The 22,262-nt window shown below is 41.8% G+C and overlaps 1 protein-coding gene and 1 long non-coding RNA gene across 5 annotated transcripts in view; both read right to left on the bottom strand.

Annotated features, from left to right (window-relative positions):
- The window catches only part of magi3a (membrane associated guanylate kinase, WW and PDZ domain containing 3a), a 121,219-nt gene that overhangs the window by 41,314 nt on the left and 57,643 nt on the right, over nucleotides 1-22,262 (bottom strand). For all 4 annotated transcript variants that reach the window (XM_067593098.1, XM_067593100.1, XM_067593101.1 and 1 more), the window contains exon 2: nucleotides 4,581-4,697. In XM_067593098.1, the coding sequence (XP_067449199.1) occupies nucleotides 4,581-4,697 (117 nt within the window). The remainder of the gene's footprint in view (nucleotides 1-4,580; nucleotides 4,698-22,262) is intronic.
- LOC137184961 (uncharacterized) lies at nucleotides 6,747-8,603 on the bottom strand. Its single transcript, XR_010928730.1, has 2 exons — nucleotides 8,064-8,603; nucleotides 6,747-7,230 (listed from the first exon to the last, which is right to left on the bottom strand). It is a non-coding gene; the product is annotated as an uncharacterized lncRNA (long non-coding RNA).

The following is a 22,262-nucleotide window of genomic DNA, read 5'->3' on the forward strand; positions in this document are numbered from 1 at the left end:
AAAATGTCCGTTATAATTTCCCACAGTCAAAGATTATGTCTTTAAATGTCAGTCAAAAACTCATTCATATTCACTTTACTGTCATGTATGACAGAAAAAGCATTAAATCATCACATTTGAGGAGCTGAAACCAGCACATAATTGTCATTTTTTGCTTAAAAAATGACTGAAACTATCAGATTATAAAACAGTTGCTGACTAATCATTGCAGCTCTAGTAATATATGTCATTTTGATCTTGTTACACAAGATTTGCTGAACCTCATGTAGATGTATGAGGTGGTTTGAAAACAAGCTTTCCCTAAAACAACTGTGGAGGTTTGGTTTGGTCATGAACTCTCTGATATGCATCCATATCCGCCAAATGACTCTCCACTGTGGGCTCTGTGTTTTTGGTTGAACAAATGTTGTGTTAGCACATGTTTTGAATGGCCGCATTCAGTGTAGACAGGAAGTTAGAAGACTAAATCACAGAATCGGAGCACTTCCAAGTCGCTGTTCTCATCTCTCAACAGATGTGAGCCATTACTATCATGATATGGTGAAATGTTCCACTGCTACCATTCATTACTACAAAGATCTTACTCGTGTGTTCATCCAAGGTCGGAATCAATAATAATTATTACACAAAAATGACACTGGCTCACAAAATTTTTATTCTACAATTTTAAAGGTTTTATCACAATGTGCGGGATGTCTGGTATGAAGCTCTCGTATAAAATGTTTATGTAAGTCAACAAAAAGGAACACAAGGTTTGAGGCAATGTGGTAAAAGGAAAAAAAAAAAATCCGAATCATGTGGGTGGCATATGCTCTGTTTGACCTTGTAACATCTCCGTTTATTTCCTGAGGTTTACATTTATGAAAAGTACAGGTCACAATGGTTTAATGCAATCTTATTATAAGATATGTAAGGAAAAACATTTTCTGCAATTTTTGACTTTTACTTCACTTACTTTTAACTTAGCAGTCTCCATTAAGTGATGAGCTACATCAGTGCAAAGCTATATTCTGTCTTTTGTCTCAGCAGCTTAAAAACTTAAAAGGAGCACTCTTCAATCTTCTCAAAAGAGAGAAAGTGCAAGGATTGAAAACCTGGGGTGCTTTTTTTCTTTTTACACTTCCTTCCTCGTTTTTTTTTTTTTGTTATCTTCCGATTAGACTCGTGGAGCTGATTGCCATGACGGATATTAATGCCCTGAGAAGGAGACAGGTGGGGTTGGAGGTTGGGACTCAGCCAAGCTTCGAGGATTATGCGGCGCCTTGGACCCCTGGCACTGTTTTGAGCTCCTGTCATCTTTTGTGGGAGGCGAGCACGACTTTTAATGAAACCTCGCTGTGTGTGTACTGGGAGAGGGAAGTCATGCTTCTCTCACTCTGAGATGCCAGGTTCGGGATGCTGTAATGAGCACAGGCGTCGTTCTGTAGTGGGCTATTTAGGCTCCTCGCCGAGGTCGCCGTGGCTCCGTGCCCTGTGATAACCCGGTGTGGCACAGGCTTGCATGAGCAGACAAGAGTGGACAGGGGGACATATGCTGAGCTACTGAAGCCAGACTACGATGATGTCTCACATGGGACAAGCATGGCGCGAGTTTTTACATCAAAGATTCGACTCACTAGGCTCAGAATTGGGTAAAGATGTAAGAGATTTATAATCTTTAAGATGACGGGCAGAAATTGAGTACAACTATTGTTGTGATGTGAATACTTTTACTTTTAAATAGCTAATGAGAAGTGAAGATCTGCAGGCAAATTAAATCAGTAAGATGAGAAATTAGAATGCCCTGCTGATTATGACATCTCCATCTCCAATTAGTCATTAGCGTTTCACTTGCACATTGAGTGAAAGTTTAAAATATGCCATTAAGATTAATTTTCCTCTACGCAAACCGTCAGACGCGAGAGCTTTCGAAATGCAAACTGAGAGTTAAACAGATAATCAACATTGTCTGGGGCAGTGATGAGTGGTAAAAATGTTTTTTTAACGCAGCTGTGCAGCCCAGAGAATTGCAGCTGCTCTTCCATTCACGCCTGTTGGACTTGTCCGTTTTAAAATCGCTGGGGTATAAAAACAGAATCCTTCTGTCCTGCTTAATTATTCCTCTGTTCTGAAAGTAGTGGTGTAGCAGACTCTTAAAAAAAAACAAAAAAACCCCAAAACAACTCAAGTGTATAAAGTAAAGACAGAATGGAGCTCAAACTTCGCAGTAGTCTCTCACACCTTTAATTATAAGATAACCAAAGTTGGGCTATAATCAAAAAGTGCAAATAAATGTCTCTCTTGGTTCAATACTTCAAATATTCAGTCTCGAAACTCCTTTTTCCTAATTTAAACATTAAAACCGAGAAAGTGTGTCAATTCCCTTGATTCCAATACAGTTTCTTTTGCACAAGCCCTGAAGTCTTAAAGCATATTTTACTCATGGTAGATTATGTTAGCCTTCCACATCACAGTCGACACAGGGTTTTTCCTAGCACCCACTTAGCCACGGATGTGTCTGGGTGTGCCTGTGCCACCTAAATCTCAAGCTGGAACATTCAGCATAATCATAAAAAAAAAAAACACAGCCAGACCAGGATGTGTCTGATCATTGGTGCATTTGAACTTCCTGCCTGCTAAGTCACCGACGGCTGCCCCACCTCACCCTGCTCCGCCCTGATTGATGATCTTTGACCTCTGACAGGTTGTCACAGCCTTTTCAGATGGTCAAATGATCACTGTTGCGATGCGTCACACTTGACTTGAAGTTTTTTTTGGTGGCCAAAATGGACATCATAAATTGGTTTGGTTGAAATATCAGCACAGGAGCAGGACGACAGAACGTAAGTTATAAGATACTTCATTTCTGTGAAAGACAGAGCATGGACTTCAAAAACACGAGTCAAATATACCCTCTTGTCGCGTCTCTCTGTGTCTTTGTCTCTGTGCTCGCTTCGGTTTCTTTCATGCTGGTTAAATATCCCGCCGTGGCTCTCTGCGTGTAACTTTATTTAACTCCTTGCTGTGTAGATGTTAACGGTTTGTCTGGACGCTGAAGCTGTTGTTGCGTTGGTTGAGGTCCTTGGAGCCCTCCGAGGCTTTGAATAAGTTATTTGCTGGTTGTTAAATCACCTGTCGCTGCTGCTTGTCTGTGATTTGTGATTGTTTGGGGCCTGCACAGAAGGTCGGCTGGTTGGCCCTGAAAATGTCTTCATTCATGATTTGTTTTCAAGCTGTGTTTACTCTTGTTTTACAATCTCATAAGTATTTGCCTACTATTCATTCTTATGTGAACACAAGGTTTTCGATCTGTTAATGTAGAGTTCAGACCTGTATCAGAGTATAAGCTTTGTTGGCTTGTAGCTTATATATTTCTGTTTGCTAAGTAAATAAGAGAATTGTGCAATAGCCTAATTATAATATGTAGATTGCACACCCGGTTGGAGTGATTTTCCGGATGAGTTAGCTACTCCTTCCCTCCTAACGACCCACTCCGCCAAATTATGTATGTATGTCTGTAAGCACATCAGATCTCTCAGAGACAGATTTCTAACAAGCGATGAGGTGTTGTTCCGTCATGTCTCACTATGGGATTAAACTTCAACTCTGCAGAAAGCAGAAACAGAAAAATAACAATTTACATTCTAAGATCAGTTAAATATAGTATCCACACTATTTGGGGACATTTCTATTACATTTGTGATAATCATGCCTTTGGATTTAAAGCAATGTCGAACCTACAGTAAGCACTTGGTCCTCTGTGCGTACTGTAATATGCAAATACTTCAAGAGTTTATTTCACTAAAATCCTGCAGCTACATTTCTGTGACTCTTCTCTGTTTTTTCATTCAATTCTGCTAAAAAGTCTGGAAGCATTGGACATGACACATCCCAGCTCAGTGGCTGTTTCTTATTGCTTTAAACCCTGAAGATGTGCTGACACATGTAGGTCATACTAATGTGCTTTTTGTACAAATTGTGCTTTTTGATGGCAGAAGTAATTTTTGAAATGGGACCTGCTGGTGCAGCCTATTGTGTTCTTAGCTGAGGGAGGAGTTTTTAATGTAATAATAGCTTCTAAATGAAGTTAAGCTTTGTTAATCTCACACTTTGCTATATTGTTGGATACGTGATGCTTACTTAATTTATGTATGTGGCACACTGTCAGTTTGTTTTCTGCACATTTTATATCCCACATGCGCACCTAAATGAATATTTCTGGCTACGCTACTGTTTCCTAAGACATTAGTGTCACATTAAGCCGAATACTGGGTGCTTTACTAATGATGTTAAGACTATTAGGTGAAGAGTTTTTCAGCCAACTTCAATTTAAAATTCATATTATCCGGACCTTTCTGTTTATCTATGTCATTTATTAAATCAACTGATGTTAGGGAGGAAAGGGGGGCAGTGAGTTTGAAATGAGTTAAGGTGTTTTTTTTTTTAAGGAAAGGCAGGCAAGAAAAAAGTAGGATGGTGCAAATAGTGCTACAGATGAGAACAGACCAGACTCCATCTGGAGGGGTCACAGGGCAACAAGCAATGTGCAGACAGAGGAGGGAAAACATACGTAGGTGCCCAAGGCTGTGGAAGATACTCACAGGGAATGGTGCGCAGGTACAGGTTGTCCCTGATCACCTGCTGGAGCTTATGGTCCAGAGAGCCCTTCTGGAACTGCAGACTGAGGTAGTGACGCAAATCAGTATTCAACACCTTACCTAGAAGAGAGGAAGGAGAGATCTGGGTCAGTCCGACAATTAAAATCACGTAGGAGGGCGCTCGTTTACAAAACATCCACTCGTTTGATTTGATTTTTGAGACAATTAAAAAGACTTAACGAGCTACACCGCACTCCTATGGCAGACAATAACACATGCTACAAGCCCCAAACCAAAAGGGTCCTCGTCCAAACTGCAGTTATTTGTACCTGAGAAGGCGCTAAGTAGAGACCCAAGTGGCAAAGACGGCAGATTGAAGCATATCAGCGAAACATTTAATGTGCTCTTTCATTAAAAACCAGACGCTCAGGAGCAACAGCAGTTTGAGAAAAGTCTGAGGAACTTTAGTGGCTGCACAGTCGTCATCACCGAGTTTTTCTCCTCGGAGCGACAGAGCGTCAGCGACAGGAAAGAGAGAGATAAAGAGAGAAGGAAGAAACTGAGAGAATTCCCCTTGTGTTTGCTATAGTAGTGCTCTTCCTTTGTGTGGACTCCAGCTGTGTGTGTGGAGCAGGAGCCTCTTCCACACGAAGAGACACATAGGATGCACTTTGAATATGACTTCAGTTACACTTTGCACATCAATAACCAGCCATTCTTCCTCAAAGTTGCCTGGCAGGTGGGGGGGTACACAATTAACCTTACACAGACAGAAGCAGCGAGCGCTAGGGTCCACTTTTTTTTTTTTTTTTTTTTTTTACACAAAACATATTGCGGTTGTTCTGACACTTATCACAGCTGCAGTAATACTCACAACGTGCCTCATAAAAATCCAGTCATGTTCTACATCTGTGTCGTCTCAAACGCAGCCCCGCGAGGTCAGTATGTGGTAATGTTCTCTGTCAATGTCTGTTATACAGTCTCTATGACACAAGATGTTGTAGAACTTCTTCAGGTCAGAAAATATTGTGAAATCAAAAATCTAGCAGAAGCCAGACTCTGAGTAATGTCCTCCAGACTCCAAATGTGATCTGCATTAACTGCTGCGAGGAACATCCGTCAGTAAGATAATACACCTCTCCCAGCAAGACACCTACAGAGATTGTAAATACATGATTTTTTTTCCCCCCATTCAGAGACTAATTCTGCTGTTGGCTAATCTGCTGATGAATATTCCATCACAGTTTTTTTGGCCTGTGTGTCTGACATTTTATTTCCATTACTTCACTGATCAACTGCACACTAAAAAGTCATTATAGACTTCCTTTGATTTCAATATGACACATTTTTCAGCTCTCATTCAAATATATTCAGCAATATATATACACACACACACACACATATACAAGATTTCTATGGGCAGAAATATGTCACTAGAAACTGAATTTGAATCATTTATATTTGAATTTGAATTGCTCAACTTGAATAATTGCATCGAAAAACTGAAAAGCATAATTTGACATGAAATGTATTAGTTTGGAAGTGAATTCCAATGAACTTGAAACTGAATGTAATATTATAAAATTGAGTTGAGTTGCTCTGAAACTGTATTTGATCCTCACTGAAAAGTTGAGTTTTTGCAATTCAGTTTCATTTCACTGAGACACATATTCAGTTGTCGAGGAAAAGCAATCGAGTGCAGGTTCACAGAGCTGCACTTGTACCGTGAATATCACATCAATAACCGCTTCCAAACCGAAAACTTCACAACCGTAAATGTTCGAGCAGGAATCTGATCAGAAATCGTGGCGAAATGAACATCAAGATTAACATTACAGGTTTTCCTCAGGTAAACACTGCTATTTATATGTCTCTGTCACATAATGTTAGCTTAGTATTTATGCATAAAGTCTCTAAACTGTAAACATACGCTCTGTTTTATGTTTGGCTTTACAAGTAACAGGTACATTTGTGAGAAATGACCTACAGAGCCCAGTGAAGTAGAAAGCATTGGTGGGAAGAGATACAGAGATAACATGTTAGCGTGTAACGTTACATGTAAATAGCACAGTAACTTACGTAATGTAAACACTTACAATAATAATCAGGGTGTGAGGGGGGTGGAAAGTGCAATATGAAACCAATAGAAGATGTGAAACATTCATGAAGTAATTATTTCTAGTCGAGTCAGTTTTATTCATATAGCCTCAAATCACAAGCCAGGATTACAAGCAAAACTCTTTCATTACACAGTGGAAGGCCTCAGTGGCGATGGCTCAGCTTCCCCACATCACTGAAGACTGTTCTAGACAGAACTGCCACTGAGCCTGAAATAACATTACAAAAAAGGTTCACATACTGAATTAGACTGCATTCATTTCAGCCAATAAACTGGCAACATACACACACACACTTGTAGGGATATTTGAGTAACTCATAACATGTCTGTCGACCCTCTCGAAGCTGTGACCGAGTCTGCAGGGTCATAGGTAGCATCCAGCCCTCCTCCTCCCCCCTCCTCCTCCTCTTCCTCAAGATCCAGATGAGGTTTCTTTATTGGTGTGGATGTTAGAGAGGCCTGAGGAGCAGCATAGGGAAGAGTGGATGTGCCAACACCGAACAAAGTCTTTGCAGGACACAGTAGCCTGGACAGCTGTAACAGAATTGTATTTTTCATGAACACCAAGCAAAATAACATAAGACAAATACATAGCAATGTTACATTTTAAATACTGCTAATAGCTGCAACAGCTGTGGGTCAGTCTAGCAGGCAACATCCCTTGTTGCAGGTAACTGTAGTGATGTGCTGGCCTGTATGCAGGAAAGAGTTATAGTTTCCTCTGATATCATCTCGAATGTGTAGTTATGGCAACAGCTACAAGCAGTGAAATAAATGACAAAAAAAATCATTTTTATCAAGTATGGAGGAAGAAATTGACTACACAGAGCATTTGACTTCGACTGTAATTTGTGATGTGACATATCAAAATCTCATAAATTCAGTATAAGTAAGTTCCCTGTGAAAAAAGACTGCATGACTACAACAGGAGAGATCTAGGGCTGTTGACAGTATTCCTATATTTTACACTGGAACTGCAACAGAGCTGCAGTATTGTCACGAATACTAGTATTACAGTAATTAGTGCATCTGTGAATCATCTGTTTATCACCGTCTATCATAGGCTATCGCTTCTTGCTGTCGTCACACCTAAACCACGCCTGTAGCTGCCGGTAGTTTTAAGGATGCTGATTGGTCCAAACCACTGGTGGTTCGGACACAAGCACATAACTTGAAGCCTGACAAGATGGATTCTTCTTACCCACATCGTCAAATAAGGCTGAACATTCACACAATTTCTCTTGACTGTCCCTCAATATTACAAACTCCTACAATAGACGCTAGCCACATTAGACAATGGACGTGCTAACGCCAAGTTCAACAGGCTAACATGCAAAATAAACAGTAAAGCAACATAAAAAACTTACAGGTTCCAAGTTTGAAGTCGGTATCGATCCATCCTTGAGCTTCAGTTTTGAAGTAAATCCTTCTTTATACTGGTCCTCGTTGAGAAAGCAGTCCAAAGTAAAAATATGAGAGTTTTCCAGTTGTTGTGGGGACATTTCCATCAAAAATGAAGTTAATCCACTGGGTCTTCACTTCCTCAGATGATGGGAGTACATGAAGACTTTTGTGTTGGTTCATGCAGCCCACAACAGAGAAAATGGCGTGCTTTGCTCGTACCTTCCACATCTTCATGTTACTGGAGTCAGGAAGGAAATGGTCAAAAACAGATGCTGATTGGCCAAAAAGAAGTTCTATGACTCTGCACTCGATTAGTCTCCATCAACGACCGGATGTGTATGCAGGTGCACTGAATATAACTGAAAGAACTGAATTTGAATTGTGAGAACTGAATGTGGAAGTATATAGAGAGTTGAATTTTCAGTGAGGATCAAATACAGTTTCAGAGCAAATTAATTCAATTTCATAATATTACATTCAGTTTATTGGGATTCAATTCCAAACCAATAAATTCAATTTCAAATGATGCTCTTCACATTCAGTTTTTCAATGCAATTATTCAAATGAAACAATACAAATGACAAATTCAGTTTTTTCGATGCAATTATTTAAGTCGAGCAATTCAGATTCAAATATAAATAATTCATATTCAGTTTCTAGTCACACATATTTCTGCCCAAAGATTTCCTCTTTCAAACGAGCAGCTTGGTTCAAACCATTTGAAATTGGAAGGAAGAAACCGAATAAAAAATAATCATACTGCATAGTAACAAAGAGAAATATTCCCACAGTGAAAGAAATGACATTTTTAAAGTGAAGAGCATCTTCCGCATCCTGCACTCTAAATGAGTTCTACTCTGAAACTAGACCAGTATTTTTTTTATGACACCCATTTTCAGCAGGAAGCGTTGAAGGATAGACTTGGCTGCTGGGGAATAAAAAGCTATTGCCTACCTAATTTCAAAAATGTTGTAAATTAAATGAAGTTCTCGTATTCATTCCCTGAAGGGATAAAAATGACTACCGCTGTGACTGCAGATCAGCAGCATTATTTTGTGCTGGTTATGGAGGGGTTGATTCTCCCCCCCTTAACATCTGCCAAAAAGTAGTGTTGAGCACATTTCTGATGAGAGGGTTTTGTGTTGCTTCGACGTACTCAACATGCTTATGAGTGTTCAAAACAACTCAATATTTTAGGCTTTTGCTCTGCGAGCGCCCATGAGCAAATAATACAAGTGATTTTTGGAATTTCTAGCCGCTCTGCGTGTGCCTGCCGCTTTACTTAAGTTGAAACAGTCCAGTAAACTGCAACATGGCAGAGGTACAAGTGAAGGCCAGGGCCAAGAGAAGCATGGCTCTCCATTATGTAACTCTATAGACTTTTTACTGGCACAATGAATGTGAGGAATTTAGGTCAAGGAAACAAAAGCTGGGTCTGGCTACGCATCACAACTCGAAAACCACAAGCCTGCGGTCCGTGTTCCCAGAAGCTATGAGACACGAAAAAACCCCAAAGTCTAACACACACAAACAATATGCAGAGCTGTGCATCCCTCCCCTCCCCTACCAGGTTAGGTCGGTTCCCATGTTAAAAGGGGATGGGAGTGATTCAGCCTCTACCGGGGCTTCCATCATGCTCGGGAATGCCACTCTGGATCCGTTTTCACACACTGCCTTGAAAGATCAGCTGGTTTCAGTACGGACAATGAGGGGTACTAATTATTACCACGGGATTCCTGTGAGTAGATACCCCACTGGGTCAACAAAATCAATCTCTCTCTTTCTCTCTCTCTCTCATACACAAACACATGCAAATCACCTCCCCTGCCCAAAGCAAACTCCCACTCAAGTGCCTCTAACAGGGTAGGCTTTGTGGCCCGCCTGTCAGGTTGCGTTAGCGTGCTACATCATATCTCCAGAGACGGAGAGAGAGAGAGAGAGAGAGAGAAAGAGAGAAAGGGAGGGAGCTGCAACTCTCGGATTCCCGCTAGGTTACAAGGCAGCGCATCACTGGCCAGCCAGGCTGGTAGTACGAGGCATGTGGGACACAATGGAGGCCTTTGTGCCTTGTCATCTGGCTATTAGACACTCTCTCTCTCTCTCTTATACATGGGGGGAGTTGGTGGGCAAAAAAAAAAAAAAAAAAAAGGAGGGGGGGGGGGGGGGGTGCTGGAGTTGAAGGATGGAGAATGATTAAAAATAGAGGGAGCGAGAAAGGGCGGGGTGGAGGGAGTGGGGGGATGTTTGCAGTTTGCAGAGAGGAGTAATGATGAAGCATGGGAACACACGTGGAAACTCGCCCTACCTCTCTCTCCTCCTGCCCTTTCATCATTATTCTATCACTCCATCTCTGACTGCTCGTCTTTGCTTTCCCTCGCTGCAGAGATTCAACAGCCCTGGCAGATCCCCCCCCTCAGGGCTCCTCACACCTATGTTTGAGATCACTTTCTGAACAGCTATCAGCCTTCCATGCATCTCTCCTTTTTCCATTCTTCCACTGCTGGTCACTTAACCTTTTATTTTCTTTCTTTCGGTCGCATCTCGAGCCTCTACTTTCAAGCGATGTGCGTATCTACCTGTTGCTGCCTACCGCCGCCGCAGCCCCTCTCAGTGTGTGTGTTTGCCTCTTGCATCAGTCGCACAAAAGGTAAATAAAAAACCGAGCATTTGCTCCAGCTCTGTTCGAGTCGATTAGTTTTCGGTATTTACACATATGGAGGAAGAGGGAGAGGAAAAACTGTATGGATGTGCAAACAAAACCCAACTCTGTCTCTATGACACACAGAAATGAAAACAAAGCACATGCTGCTGCTCATCATCCTTCCTCGATCCCCTAGGACGCTTACAGTTTGGTATGTTTGCCATGGGAAACTGCTACTCTCAGCTCACCTCACCTCGCCATCTGTCATTTTCTGTAACTCATGTCAAAACTATTGAAGCGTTTTACAAAAACTCCTTTATTGAGAGTAGTGAAGATGTTTTTCAGCCAAAAGAGCCGACATAAGCTTCTGTCCTAGCATTATAAGACAAGTTTAGCAGACACAGAGCACGTTTGACATGTTTCTGCTATAGGGTCCCGGCACATCAAAGATTTTAGAGCGTCCACAATTATTTCGAAGGCTAATGAGCTTTACTGCATGAATCGGACACTAGAACCATTTCACCGAAAGCAAAAAAAAACACCCCTCTCTTTGCAGCGCGGCTCGCTTCTTGGCACACCACTGTGCCCTCACTTCACCAAGGCCAAACAATTGACTAGCTGCAGAGATATTTACCCAGGCACCCGGTAAACAGGCATTTAAATTACAATGAGATTGCAAAGACACAATGGTTTTCCTAAATGAGAGTGGAAGCAATGCAGAAATGTCACCAGCAGGGGTGTCAGTGGACGTCTAATGAGGCAATTCCCTGACAGTAGCGCCGCTCCGGAAACAGTGAGAAAACCCCCACCATCTGCTAATTACCACCTTGTTAGGTTCATTTGGCAATTCAGGGCAACAGAATGTCCTGCCTCATTCTGTGTGACAGGCAGGCTGAAAGGGAATCAACAGTGTACTGGCATCTAAGGGGACACCCAGTTGCGTCACTTTACCCTTAAAAATGGCAGAGAGACAATGAGATTAACCATTCTGGTATGATTTCTTTTCTCTCCAGAGAGCAGCAGGCACAGACAAGCAGACATGTTTGTCATCCCCCAAACCCATGCTCATGTTCACTGAAAGTAATAGAGGTAGCACTACTACATCCCCTTAAACACTTTACCTCAAAACGGGAAAGGTGTACAGGTGTGATCCCATCTGAAACAGGCTCTGTTGCTCTTACAGCCCCTGTTTAAGCTGAGTGCTGTAATTGGATGGCAAAAAAGGAGTCACCGTGAAGTCAATTAGTGGCTGCAGAGCCCCAGAGATTGATTGTAGTTGGAGGTAGGCTTTGGGATGAAAAAAGTTACATGAAGGAAAATCAATGTCCCCAGTCAACCCTTTTCTCTCGTCAGGTTGGATACACCCCTCTTGAAATCCAATTAGTTGGACCATATCTAGATATAAGGTCAGTCTGCACAAGCTGGGTGTTTTGGTTGAAAAATGGCTAATGACCAGTTTGAAAACCTGCTTATATAACATCCACTTCTCCAAATCGTACCTATGCTGTATTGGTACACAGCAAAACCATTGTTGCAAATTTTACATCACAATTTTAGACACGTTTAATGGAAGCCATGGGTATCAAATTTCTATAGATATCGTGACATCAAGGTGCTACAAAAGTGACTCTTTATGATACTATTTTTAGCTCATTGTGCCACAAGGACAATGGCATTATCCCTGCACCCGTGGCAGAATAGCATGATCAACTCTTTTAGCGGATAATTGAAAGGAATGGTCTTGCTACACATTGCGTACAGGCTTAATGTTGCGGGCTTATTATAGTCAATGTGATAATCATCAGCGCACTTGGCAATAGACACAGATGGTGTCCCAAAGCACTCAGCTTTTCAGAAATATATTCTTGGCTCTGGATGGCTTGCCTGCTATTGTTGGCCGACTGCACTAAATATCCATTAGTTACATGTCTGAGATAAAACTGGCTCAGTGCTGTCTTGGCTCATTTAATAGTACACACCTATTCTGTTGATCCTTGGAGCATGTGTGTATACAATCTAACAAGTTCACAGCAGCCAGCCAGTGTGTGTAGGTGGGTATAATGAATTATTGTTGAAGAGGGTGAGCTCATATTAATTCAAGGTATCCTGTCTCACATGTGACAAAGGTATAAAGCTTTGAGACAGTGAGAAGTGACCTTGAAATTGTCCTTTCCGATCCTCTTGTGGCTTGGAGAAAGACATTTAACAAAAAGCTGAAATGAAGCTTGAGCCTCTTGTCTTGTTTGTCCCCTTTGGATCCTTGGCCGGGGCAGAGTGAAGTGAAAGAACAGTCACAGCCACCCCGTGGTCATCCTGAGCGGGTGGGGCCTTCTCCCCTCTCCTGTCCTCTTCTTGTGATGTGAAGCAGACTGACAGATCATTATATTAACCTCTCCTTCGCCCAGTATTCATGTCCAACTGCTTCCCTGAGCACTGCTATCTGCCCTGTGGTCTGTCTGGTGAAGTGCAGCTCAGTGGACACTCCCACCACCACTGCAATGGTTGCACACTGGTGTCATCCATTTTCTGTATAGTGCCACCTGTCGGTCAAAGGTTTGACTTATCCAGTGAAATATCTGGGGCTGCTCCCTAATGGTCAACCAACCATTAGTCGATGAGAAGAGTCTTAGTTGACCAAGTTTTCATTGGTCAGTTAGTCACAGGGGGAAAAAACCCCTCAAACTCCATTCGGGAGTTGCGCCTTGACAAAATTAGGTCAAACCTTTATATGGCTGGACCGTGTATGAAACGCTAGAGGGCTTTTAATTTGAAACGATGCACAGAGGAAAGGGCAACACACAACCAATAAAGTTATGCCATCGACCAATGGCATCGTTTCATCACTCAGTCAGTGACCCGATCCGCTGTGATAACAGAAGCACTGATTCCTCTGGAAATATCTGTCAGCTTCTGCACTTTCCTGCTGGGATACTGGCTAAAATGAGAGATGGAGGCTCTTAACTGACCCACGCAACTGAAAAAGGTAAAAGTCTCCTTCCTGTTTGTTCCAACACATTCATTGTCATTAACAGGCGGCTCGCTTTGTGCATGCTCTTGTAAAATTTATATTTTAAAGACTTATTATTACTATTTTGTATTTCTCTGCAATGTAGCACAGTGTTAACAATATCACTTATAACATTCTGTGTCAGCCCTGGAACTCAAACCATTTTCTGATGCCTCAAAAAATATATATTCAAATAATGAAATTAATACCATAAGCATGCAATAACTAGTCGACTAATGACTTGAACTAATGACTATTAGTCGACTAGGAAAATCTTTGGTCAGAGGCAGCCCTAGAAATATCTCCATGGATTGAGGATACATTGTCTGGGAACCATTTATCCTCATGACTTTGGTGTTACCCCGACTTTTCATCAAGCACCACCATGAGGTTGACATTTGTGGTTTTGAGTGGAATGTTTTGACAATTAATGAATGGATTGCCTGCATATATGATACCGATATCCATGGTGACCAGAAGATCATGATGATGATGACTGGTGATCCCCCAGCTTTTCATCTGGTACCATTAGTAGATAAAAAGGTTTGACTGACTAATTCAGCTTTTCTAAGAAAGGTCAGTCTGTTGCAGCTTCAAACTGTTTTGATCAGTGTGATACAAAAGCAGCCTTGAATAAGCTCTGTTTATAAGACCAATAGCTCACATACCAATTATCTGAGTTTGTGCGTCATGATTATTTTTGTGGAATTTGTCGTCTTTGGGCAAGCTGTTAACCAGGAAACAATTAATGTCACTTTACCAATGAGTCACAGTTCAATACAGAGCCATACTCTGAGAATAGAGCATTGGCACAGTTGCATGCACAACAGAGTAGAGGCTGCCTGTCAGAAAAGCACTGCAACAGAAGAAACTAACAAACAACAGAAAGATGAACCAGTTTAATATGGCAAAACTGACTTTAACACGCCATGGAGACCTCTGTTGTCCACTACCACAAAGGCATTGCATTTCCAGAATTACAATCAGGGAATATGATAGAAAGAGGGGAGAGAGAGGGAGAAAGAGAAAGGATAGGAGAAAGGATGAAAAGAGTGAGATTTTTAACAAGGTGTCTTTCGGCTTAGGCACCTGTTTCTTTAGCTACTTGGTTCTCTTTTATCTCTAGGCTCTGATATCCCAGTAGCTGTAGTCTACTCTAAAATGCACAGCTCTAACCATCTAACAGTGAGGTTAGTGCGCCCTTGTGAGGCATACAAACAAGATAAAATTACTGGATAAAAATGCTAACATAATGCAGCAGAGCTCAGGAAAGGAGGAGTGTGGTTATCCATGTTTGTGTGTGTGCACGTGCCCGTCAGCCTCCGAGCACATTTCCTCCTCGCCCCCATTGTTCATCTGGCTGATCTGTTGTGTGGAGGCCGTCTGGATGCGACGCAGAGAAAGAGAGTCCCCCCTTCTGCCTCTGCATTATCAAAAGCCGGCTGCTGTTTGCCATCTCTGTGGTTTGAAATCTCCCTCTGTCTATCTGCACAAACACACACACGCACAAGCCCCCGAAACAAACAAAAATACCCACTCACAGCCTTAAAGCAACTAGATCCTAACAAATCCACAGGTCCTGACAAGCTTGATCCTTACTTTCTCAAGTTAGCTGTAGACTTTATAGCAGAACCTCTGACTCATATCTTTAATCTTACCCTTTCCAGCAATGAAACTCCTAACATATGGAAATCTGCCTATGTTCTCCCTTTGCTGAAAGGAGGGGATCCCTCAGTCGATGATAACTACAGGCCAATCTCTAAATGACGTGTTTTAGCTAAAGTCCTTGAAAAGTTTGTTAGCGAACAACTTCAAGAATTTGAAGACACAAATGGTATTTTATCACATCAGTCAGGCTTTAGAAAACAACTCAGCACACTAACAGCTGCTATTAAAGTGGTGGGTGGCCAAGTTATTGAGGCATTGGACTGCAAAAAATATTGTGCAGCTGTTTTTATAGACTTGTCCAAGGTGTTTGACACAGTTGACCGTATCACCTTGGTGAATAGGCTCTTCAATAATGGCTTATCTGAGCATGCTGTAAGTTGGTTTTCAAATTAATTGTCAGCTAGAACACAATGTGTAGAGTTTGCTGGGTCTTTCTCTTCCTTTCTCCCTGTATCAAAAGGCGTCCCCCAGGGGTCCACACCAGGACCACTGCTGTTCTCCATATATGTTAATAATCTTTGTGATAATTTATCAAATGCTGCATTCCATTTTTATGCAGATGATACAGTTATCTATTGCTCATCGCCCTCAGTAGTACAAACTAACACTAACATAATTGGAGAAATGACAGATGAGACTTTTCTTTGTCTTGAGGAGTGGCAACATTTATTAACTGACACACTGTACCCTATATTGTACATTTACTGCCAGATTGACCACTTACTGCTAACCTTTTCTTCTGCTCCACTCACATTCACCGTCACTTTTCTGCCGCTCACTCTCTCATACTCGCTCACATTACGCACTGCCCTATTCCTGAAAGGATTCTGGGATTTGATGCACTAGTCGATGAATCAAAACAATTCCACAATAACGTAGGGTGTTATCATGCTTGTGCAGTGTGCGAGTGAAAACCATTAGTAGTCCATTGATATTAAAGAATGTGTGAAATTTTAGCAGCAGTGCTCATAGGGGAAACACTGATCTACCTTTGATGTTGTTCAGTCCCATTTGACTCAACTTAAGTTAGTATTAAATGCAAACAAATCTGAATTTATGCTATTTTCAAATAGCAAAGAGTTAACATCTAATCTTCCTAAGATCTCTGCTCAAGGGGTTGAAATTTAAATGGTCACAACATAAAAGTATTTAGGTGTTATCATTGATCAGAACTCGTCATTCAAATCGCACATTAAAGACCTGGTTTCCCAGCAGAAACTTAAATTAAGTTTCTTTTTTAGAAATAAATCCTGTTTCTCCCTCCAGGCAAGGAAACACTTGATTTCGCCAACTTTTTTTGAACCTTTATTGGATTACAGCGATCTGCTCTTTATGAATGCATCTGACCAGTGCCTAAAGAAGTTGGATACTGTATACCATTGCGCTTTACATTTTATTACTGGCTGTGGCAATCTTGTACACTACTGTGCTCTCTCTCTATATATACATATACATATATTTATACACATATTGCACATGTGCACACACTCAAACAGCTAGCTTCCAGAGAGATTGACTGAGAAACAAAGATCAAAGAACAATCTTTTCCTTCTTATCTCCATGATACAGAGTGATCTTTACATCCCATTGTATGAGGAGGGAGACACTGACATCAGTGGATTACAGAGAATGGAAGAAGCGGCATGGGAAGAAATCAATCAGTGAAGCATTGGAGAGGAAGAGGAACCATATGAAGAAAGATGGAAGAATTCAAACAGAGCCGTAGATGAAAGACACTTAACTACACCAAATCTTTAATCAGACGATCGCAATCACAGTAGACTTTTATCTTGTTTGAGAGCAATTTTATAAATAGGAAATGGACGATGCCCAATTTTCCTCAAGTTGTGTGAAGACCCAAAAACCAAGAGGTGCCACAGTTTGATTTCTCTCTAACAGAATCCTCCAGAGCAGCAGCAGCTCCTGCAGCTCTGTGGATTACGGTTCTGCAGAGCAAGTAAAGTGATGCGCTCTTAGCCTCAATAACTTGGGATGTCACTGACAATATGCCACCCGATGCATCAGAGAGAACCCCACGGGACACAAAAGTCTCTATCTTTTTTTTCTTTTCCTCCCTCTCTTCATCACACACACACACACATGCACATACAAACATTGCTAACATTTTCACTCAGAACGAGGACGCTGTAAGGTCTGAAACCATATACCCAGGTGACACTGTGACATATCAGAGACCAAAAATTTAATGTGATGGTGACAATTTCCTGGTATGAATTGTTTCAGCAGAGATTTAACATGGGTCCCAACTCTGGACATGCACTGTTGTGTGACTGTACAGGGTTGCATACGTGTGTAAGGTTTGCTTCAAAGGCCTTGGGTTGTCAGCAGTGATGTTTTAGACTCGCCTGCTAATAATATGCACAACCGAGCAGAAGGCATTGTACTGGAAAGCACAGCCTGAGGAGCTGCAGTTGCTCATTTGATGTGTGCATCTCTTGTTGCTGGGCTGACCCAGATGCTGCCTCGATCCTCAACACATACACATCTTCAAATTGCATCATGTTGACACGGGCACACACCAGGGATATATGTGTGTACACTAGAGCTGAAGTAGTTGGTTAATTGATTAGTCTATAATTATAGCCATTCATCAAGTGAAAACACCAACTATTTGATTAAGATTTTTAGAATGTTAAGATTTGTTTACTTTTCTCTGCTGCGTATAATTTTAACTGAAGTTTTTGGACTATTGGTCAGACTGAATAAGCAATTTTAAGGCTTCACAGGCTCTGAAAATTTGTGCATTTATCATGATTTTTGTCTATTTTTTTTAAAATGAATGAGTATTCAAGTAATGAAAAAGAAATATCCCCGAGATATGCTGCATTTTTTGCCTTTAGTCTTAAAGCTACGTACAAACGGAGGCAACGAGATTGAGAGAATAATAACGAGATTGAAAGTTCATTCTCAGCCTTGGAAACAGTTGTTGACAAAACCTTTTTTTTTTTTTTTTTTTTCTCTACAATTCCCATGACAACTGGGCAAATTCCACCTGCTGAAGGAGATAGAACGGACCTTGTCGTGAGATTGTTTTGTCGAGAAAGAAAAAATTGCTTTTGCATAAGAGGATACTGTCACAAAAACAGATCAAGGGAAACTCATTTTAAATGCGTGTGTCACAGAAGAGCAAACTCTATATACTGTAACTATTATAACCTCTCTGGGTAACATTTCATCACTAAAACCACCTCACTACCAAGGTCCTTGACTGGTCCTTCACTCTACCTCCTCAACATGTGGGTACGACTGAAAAAGCTATTCCAGGTCCAGGGAATGGTGTATCCACTATTTCTCACACTCACACACACACACACACACACACACACACAGCCTGATCCGTGTCGTCCATCTCCAAGGGGGTCACGCTGGGATGGTGTGCATGAGGAGAAACCACTCTCCTACATTACATCCATCCATCATGTACTGGAGCCTCTGGCTATGGAACAAGATACGCACCTATCACTGAAATGAGTCAGCTGGCTGGACTTAAGTTGTTTCAGCCCTATGTCCACCTCAAATCCCTCTTACTGAGCAATGTGTGTGGTTAGAGAGGACGGTCAGAGTTATGGTGGAAGGGTTTCTGAGCATATACATGCGCACGTGCGCAAGGTGTATAACTTAAGCTTAGTGAAGCCTATGGGCATTGCACTTCCACTGGATACTGACATTTAGTCCGTGATTTATCTGTATCTCTTTGAAGGCATACACAAGGGGCTGCTCAGTAAGCTGGACAGATGCCCAGAGAGGAGAGGGCAGCCACATCAGTCACTCACGGCAGATGAAAAGGCTTTAGCAGCCAGACGCCGGAGAGCAGATATGACGAGAATCAGAGGCAAAAACCCTCCCTACAACCGCTGAATGTCAACTGAATATTTACCTCACGCTGTTTTTCCGAGGCACTTTCTGATGACTGAAATTTGTATTCTTCCCGGTTTTCGCATAGCAGACGTTAGTTATGTTTAATAAATAATTCTTCCACATGGATGATGGACTGATGAATGAGAGGGTTGAACTGTAGTGAATCAAAACGAACATCTGTGTGCTCACTGCTGTTTCGGGACGGATATAAATTGAGTTTGACTGAGTCAGCCAACACCCTATCTATAAATACTGCAGAGCGTGTGGAGTGATCACAGCATGTGTGTTTCTGTGTATATGTGTTTGTGTCAGACGGAGGTAAGACACACGCAAAAAATGCAACTCTGCAAATACTGTATGTGTTTAACTGTTTGCTATAAGGTGCATTGCAGCGGTACAAGAAAGAGGCTGTGATTATACGCCGGAAGGAAAACATACAAATTTGTTAGATCCGCAGCAAAATGTCACAATGATCCCCGAGCTGCTTTATTAGCATCTTGAAAATATGGGGGCTTTCTGTCAGGAATGAACAGTGTGCACTAAGAGCGTGGCAGTAATGACACCCAGACCGAGTGGGTGAGTCATGGCGTTGTGTTGCTCAGAGACTGATCTAGTCAGGACTGATTTAATAGAGGTGAGTCCTCTCCCTGTTGATCTATAGGTCTTTGTTATTACTATGATGTCAGAGAGATAGCTCGCCAGTTGCTTTCCATCCGGAGGTTTGGGATTTCTTTAAGATTGATTCGTTCCATGTGTGACTGTTCCAGCTGACTCACTGAGATTTTTTTGCTTTCATTCATGCTCACACACACACACACAAAAAGAAAAAAGGATGGGTCACCCTCTCCAGAGGTTAACCTTAAAAACGTGCAGCGTGGTTTCAGTCGTGACCGAAGAATGGGACTCTTGGCCGAGCCAGATCTGACCAAAACACAACCCCCCAACCCACCGAACAACACACACAAACCCACAGATATTATTTCAGATGTATTGAAATGTCAATAAATGCTTGAGGATATGATCACCCCTGACCAAAAACACATTGACTCACTCCCACTGACTCACTCGATGATAATTATCTGCCACAGATGCTCGTGTAATACACCAAAACGGTGATGCACTGTACTGTGAATCACTGGGAAATGAGGAAATATGAAACAATACAAATGGTTAATATGAGGTCAGTAACGTGGGAGGGAGGAGTAGAGGAAAATGAGACATAGGTAGAAGGAAAAAAGATGGAAAACTGTTTATGCATGCATTGACAGAGACTCAATAGAGCTCCATATGTACTCGTTGAGCTCTCGTGTCCATCTTGAACGCCCCCTCGCGCAGCTCGAGTCGGAGGTTCGCCACGATGAGTTTGGAGACAAGTGTTCCTCGCCTCCTTCGTGCTCTCCTCACACGCTCCTCGAGGTTTCTTTTGACAGCTGAAAGCTTTGCCATCTTTTAGCGTGGAAGAAGCGTGTCTTGCTCTGCAACAAAACAACCCTGCTCTTATGTGCCGAGTATGAAATGATGAGTATGAGAAAACAAGTTCGGCCGTGGCAGAGCTGAAGGAGAAGAAGCTTGGAGCGGTGTGACAGCACAGAATGACGGCCGCACTCACAAACCAAAGTTATTAAAGAAGACTTCACCAGCTTTCCTTGCCCTTGGTTTGCTTTCAGCGATTCCTTTAAAAAAATATTCAATCTATGAACCCACAGTAGGTACTTATTGTGTCTTTGACTAGGGGTTTCTTTTGAAGGGCTCCCTGAAAGGTAAATGGTAGTTATTATACACCAGCTTAAAAGATCACAAAGGCTAAGAGAAGAGTTTTGGTAATCAAAGCCCATCTCGAGGAAAAATATATAACCATACCAACTGTAACTTGCTGCCTTGCCACCTGAGAGAGGTACAGCTGTAAATGCATCGCTGGTATTTGAGGAGTTTTTTGTGTCCACTTAAAAATAAACGAGGACGGGAAAAAATGTAGTGTGGAGGTGGGATGTCATTCATTTTTTTTATTATTTTCACAAGAGTGTGTGTGTTTGTATGCTACACAGGGTGGTACAAAGTGTACTGCGCTGTGTGTGTGTGTGTGTTCATTTTTGTGCACTTTTAACATGTTACATAACAGGAGCAAGGGATTTACCACCCTGTGTTCTTTTGTGCCGTGACAAACACAAAGCATCTAAAGACAAATGCATGTACACATACAGACACACCAATCGACTATCTAACATGCGGTTACACACACACACACACACACACACACACACAAACACACACACAGCTGGATGAGCAGATTAAGGACATGAATCCCCAGGTAAAGGGAATCTATTAGGCTTAATTGCTCGAACAGTGCGTCCCTTTATTAGAGCACACATCCCAGCGAGAGTGAGGAGAATGAGAATGCCAACCATTTGGAAGACAATGATAAATTTAATTAACTGTGAGATACAGCTGCAGGGAAATTCATACTGCTCTCCGTGATAATCCGCTTTCCCTGAGAATATTTCTGAACAGGATTATCAATGGGAGAAGGAGCAAAGAGCTGGCAGCGGGATGAGGTCTGGGCTCGGTGGCGGGATATCATTCAGCGAGTCCTGGTTTCCCCATCGGTGGGCGACTCATGGACGGGTGCTTCCTAGGCTGAACTACACTTGAACACTGACCTGTCACAGCATAATCAGCAGCTCTCAATCATGTCACCTTTGAGGAAGAACATTATTTTGCCTCCGTTTAGCAAGTAATCCATAGCGTGCTGATACAATCTAGAAACACTGTTGAGTCTGTTTGTGCCGCTGTTTACGAAGAATATTTCATTTTATATCTACACAGCAGCCTTTATCACCAAATTTATCAATGACTCGACACTCTGATAAAAAAATATTCATATTTAGTGGAACTGTGTGGGCGAAGATTGCTGCGGTTACACTGTATCTTGGGAAAGAGTATTTAAGACTAGACCGCCGCTGCCTGCCC

Source organism: Thunnus thynnus, chromosome 6 (assembly GCF_963924715.1).
Source record: "Thunnus thynnus chromosome 6, fThuThy2.1, whole genome shotgun sequence".
Taxonomy (NCBI): domain Eukaryota; kingdom Metazoa; phylum Chordata; class Actinopteri; order Scombriformes; family Scombridae; genus Thunnus; species Thunnus thynnus.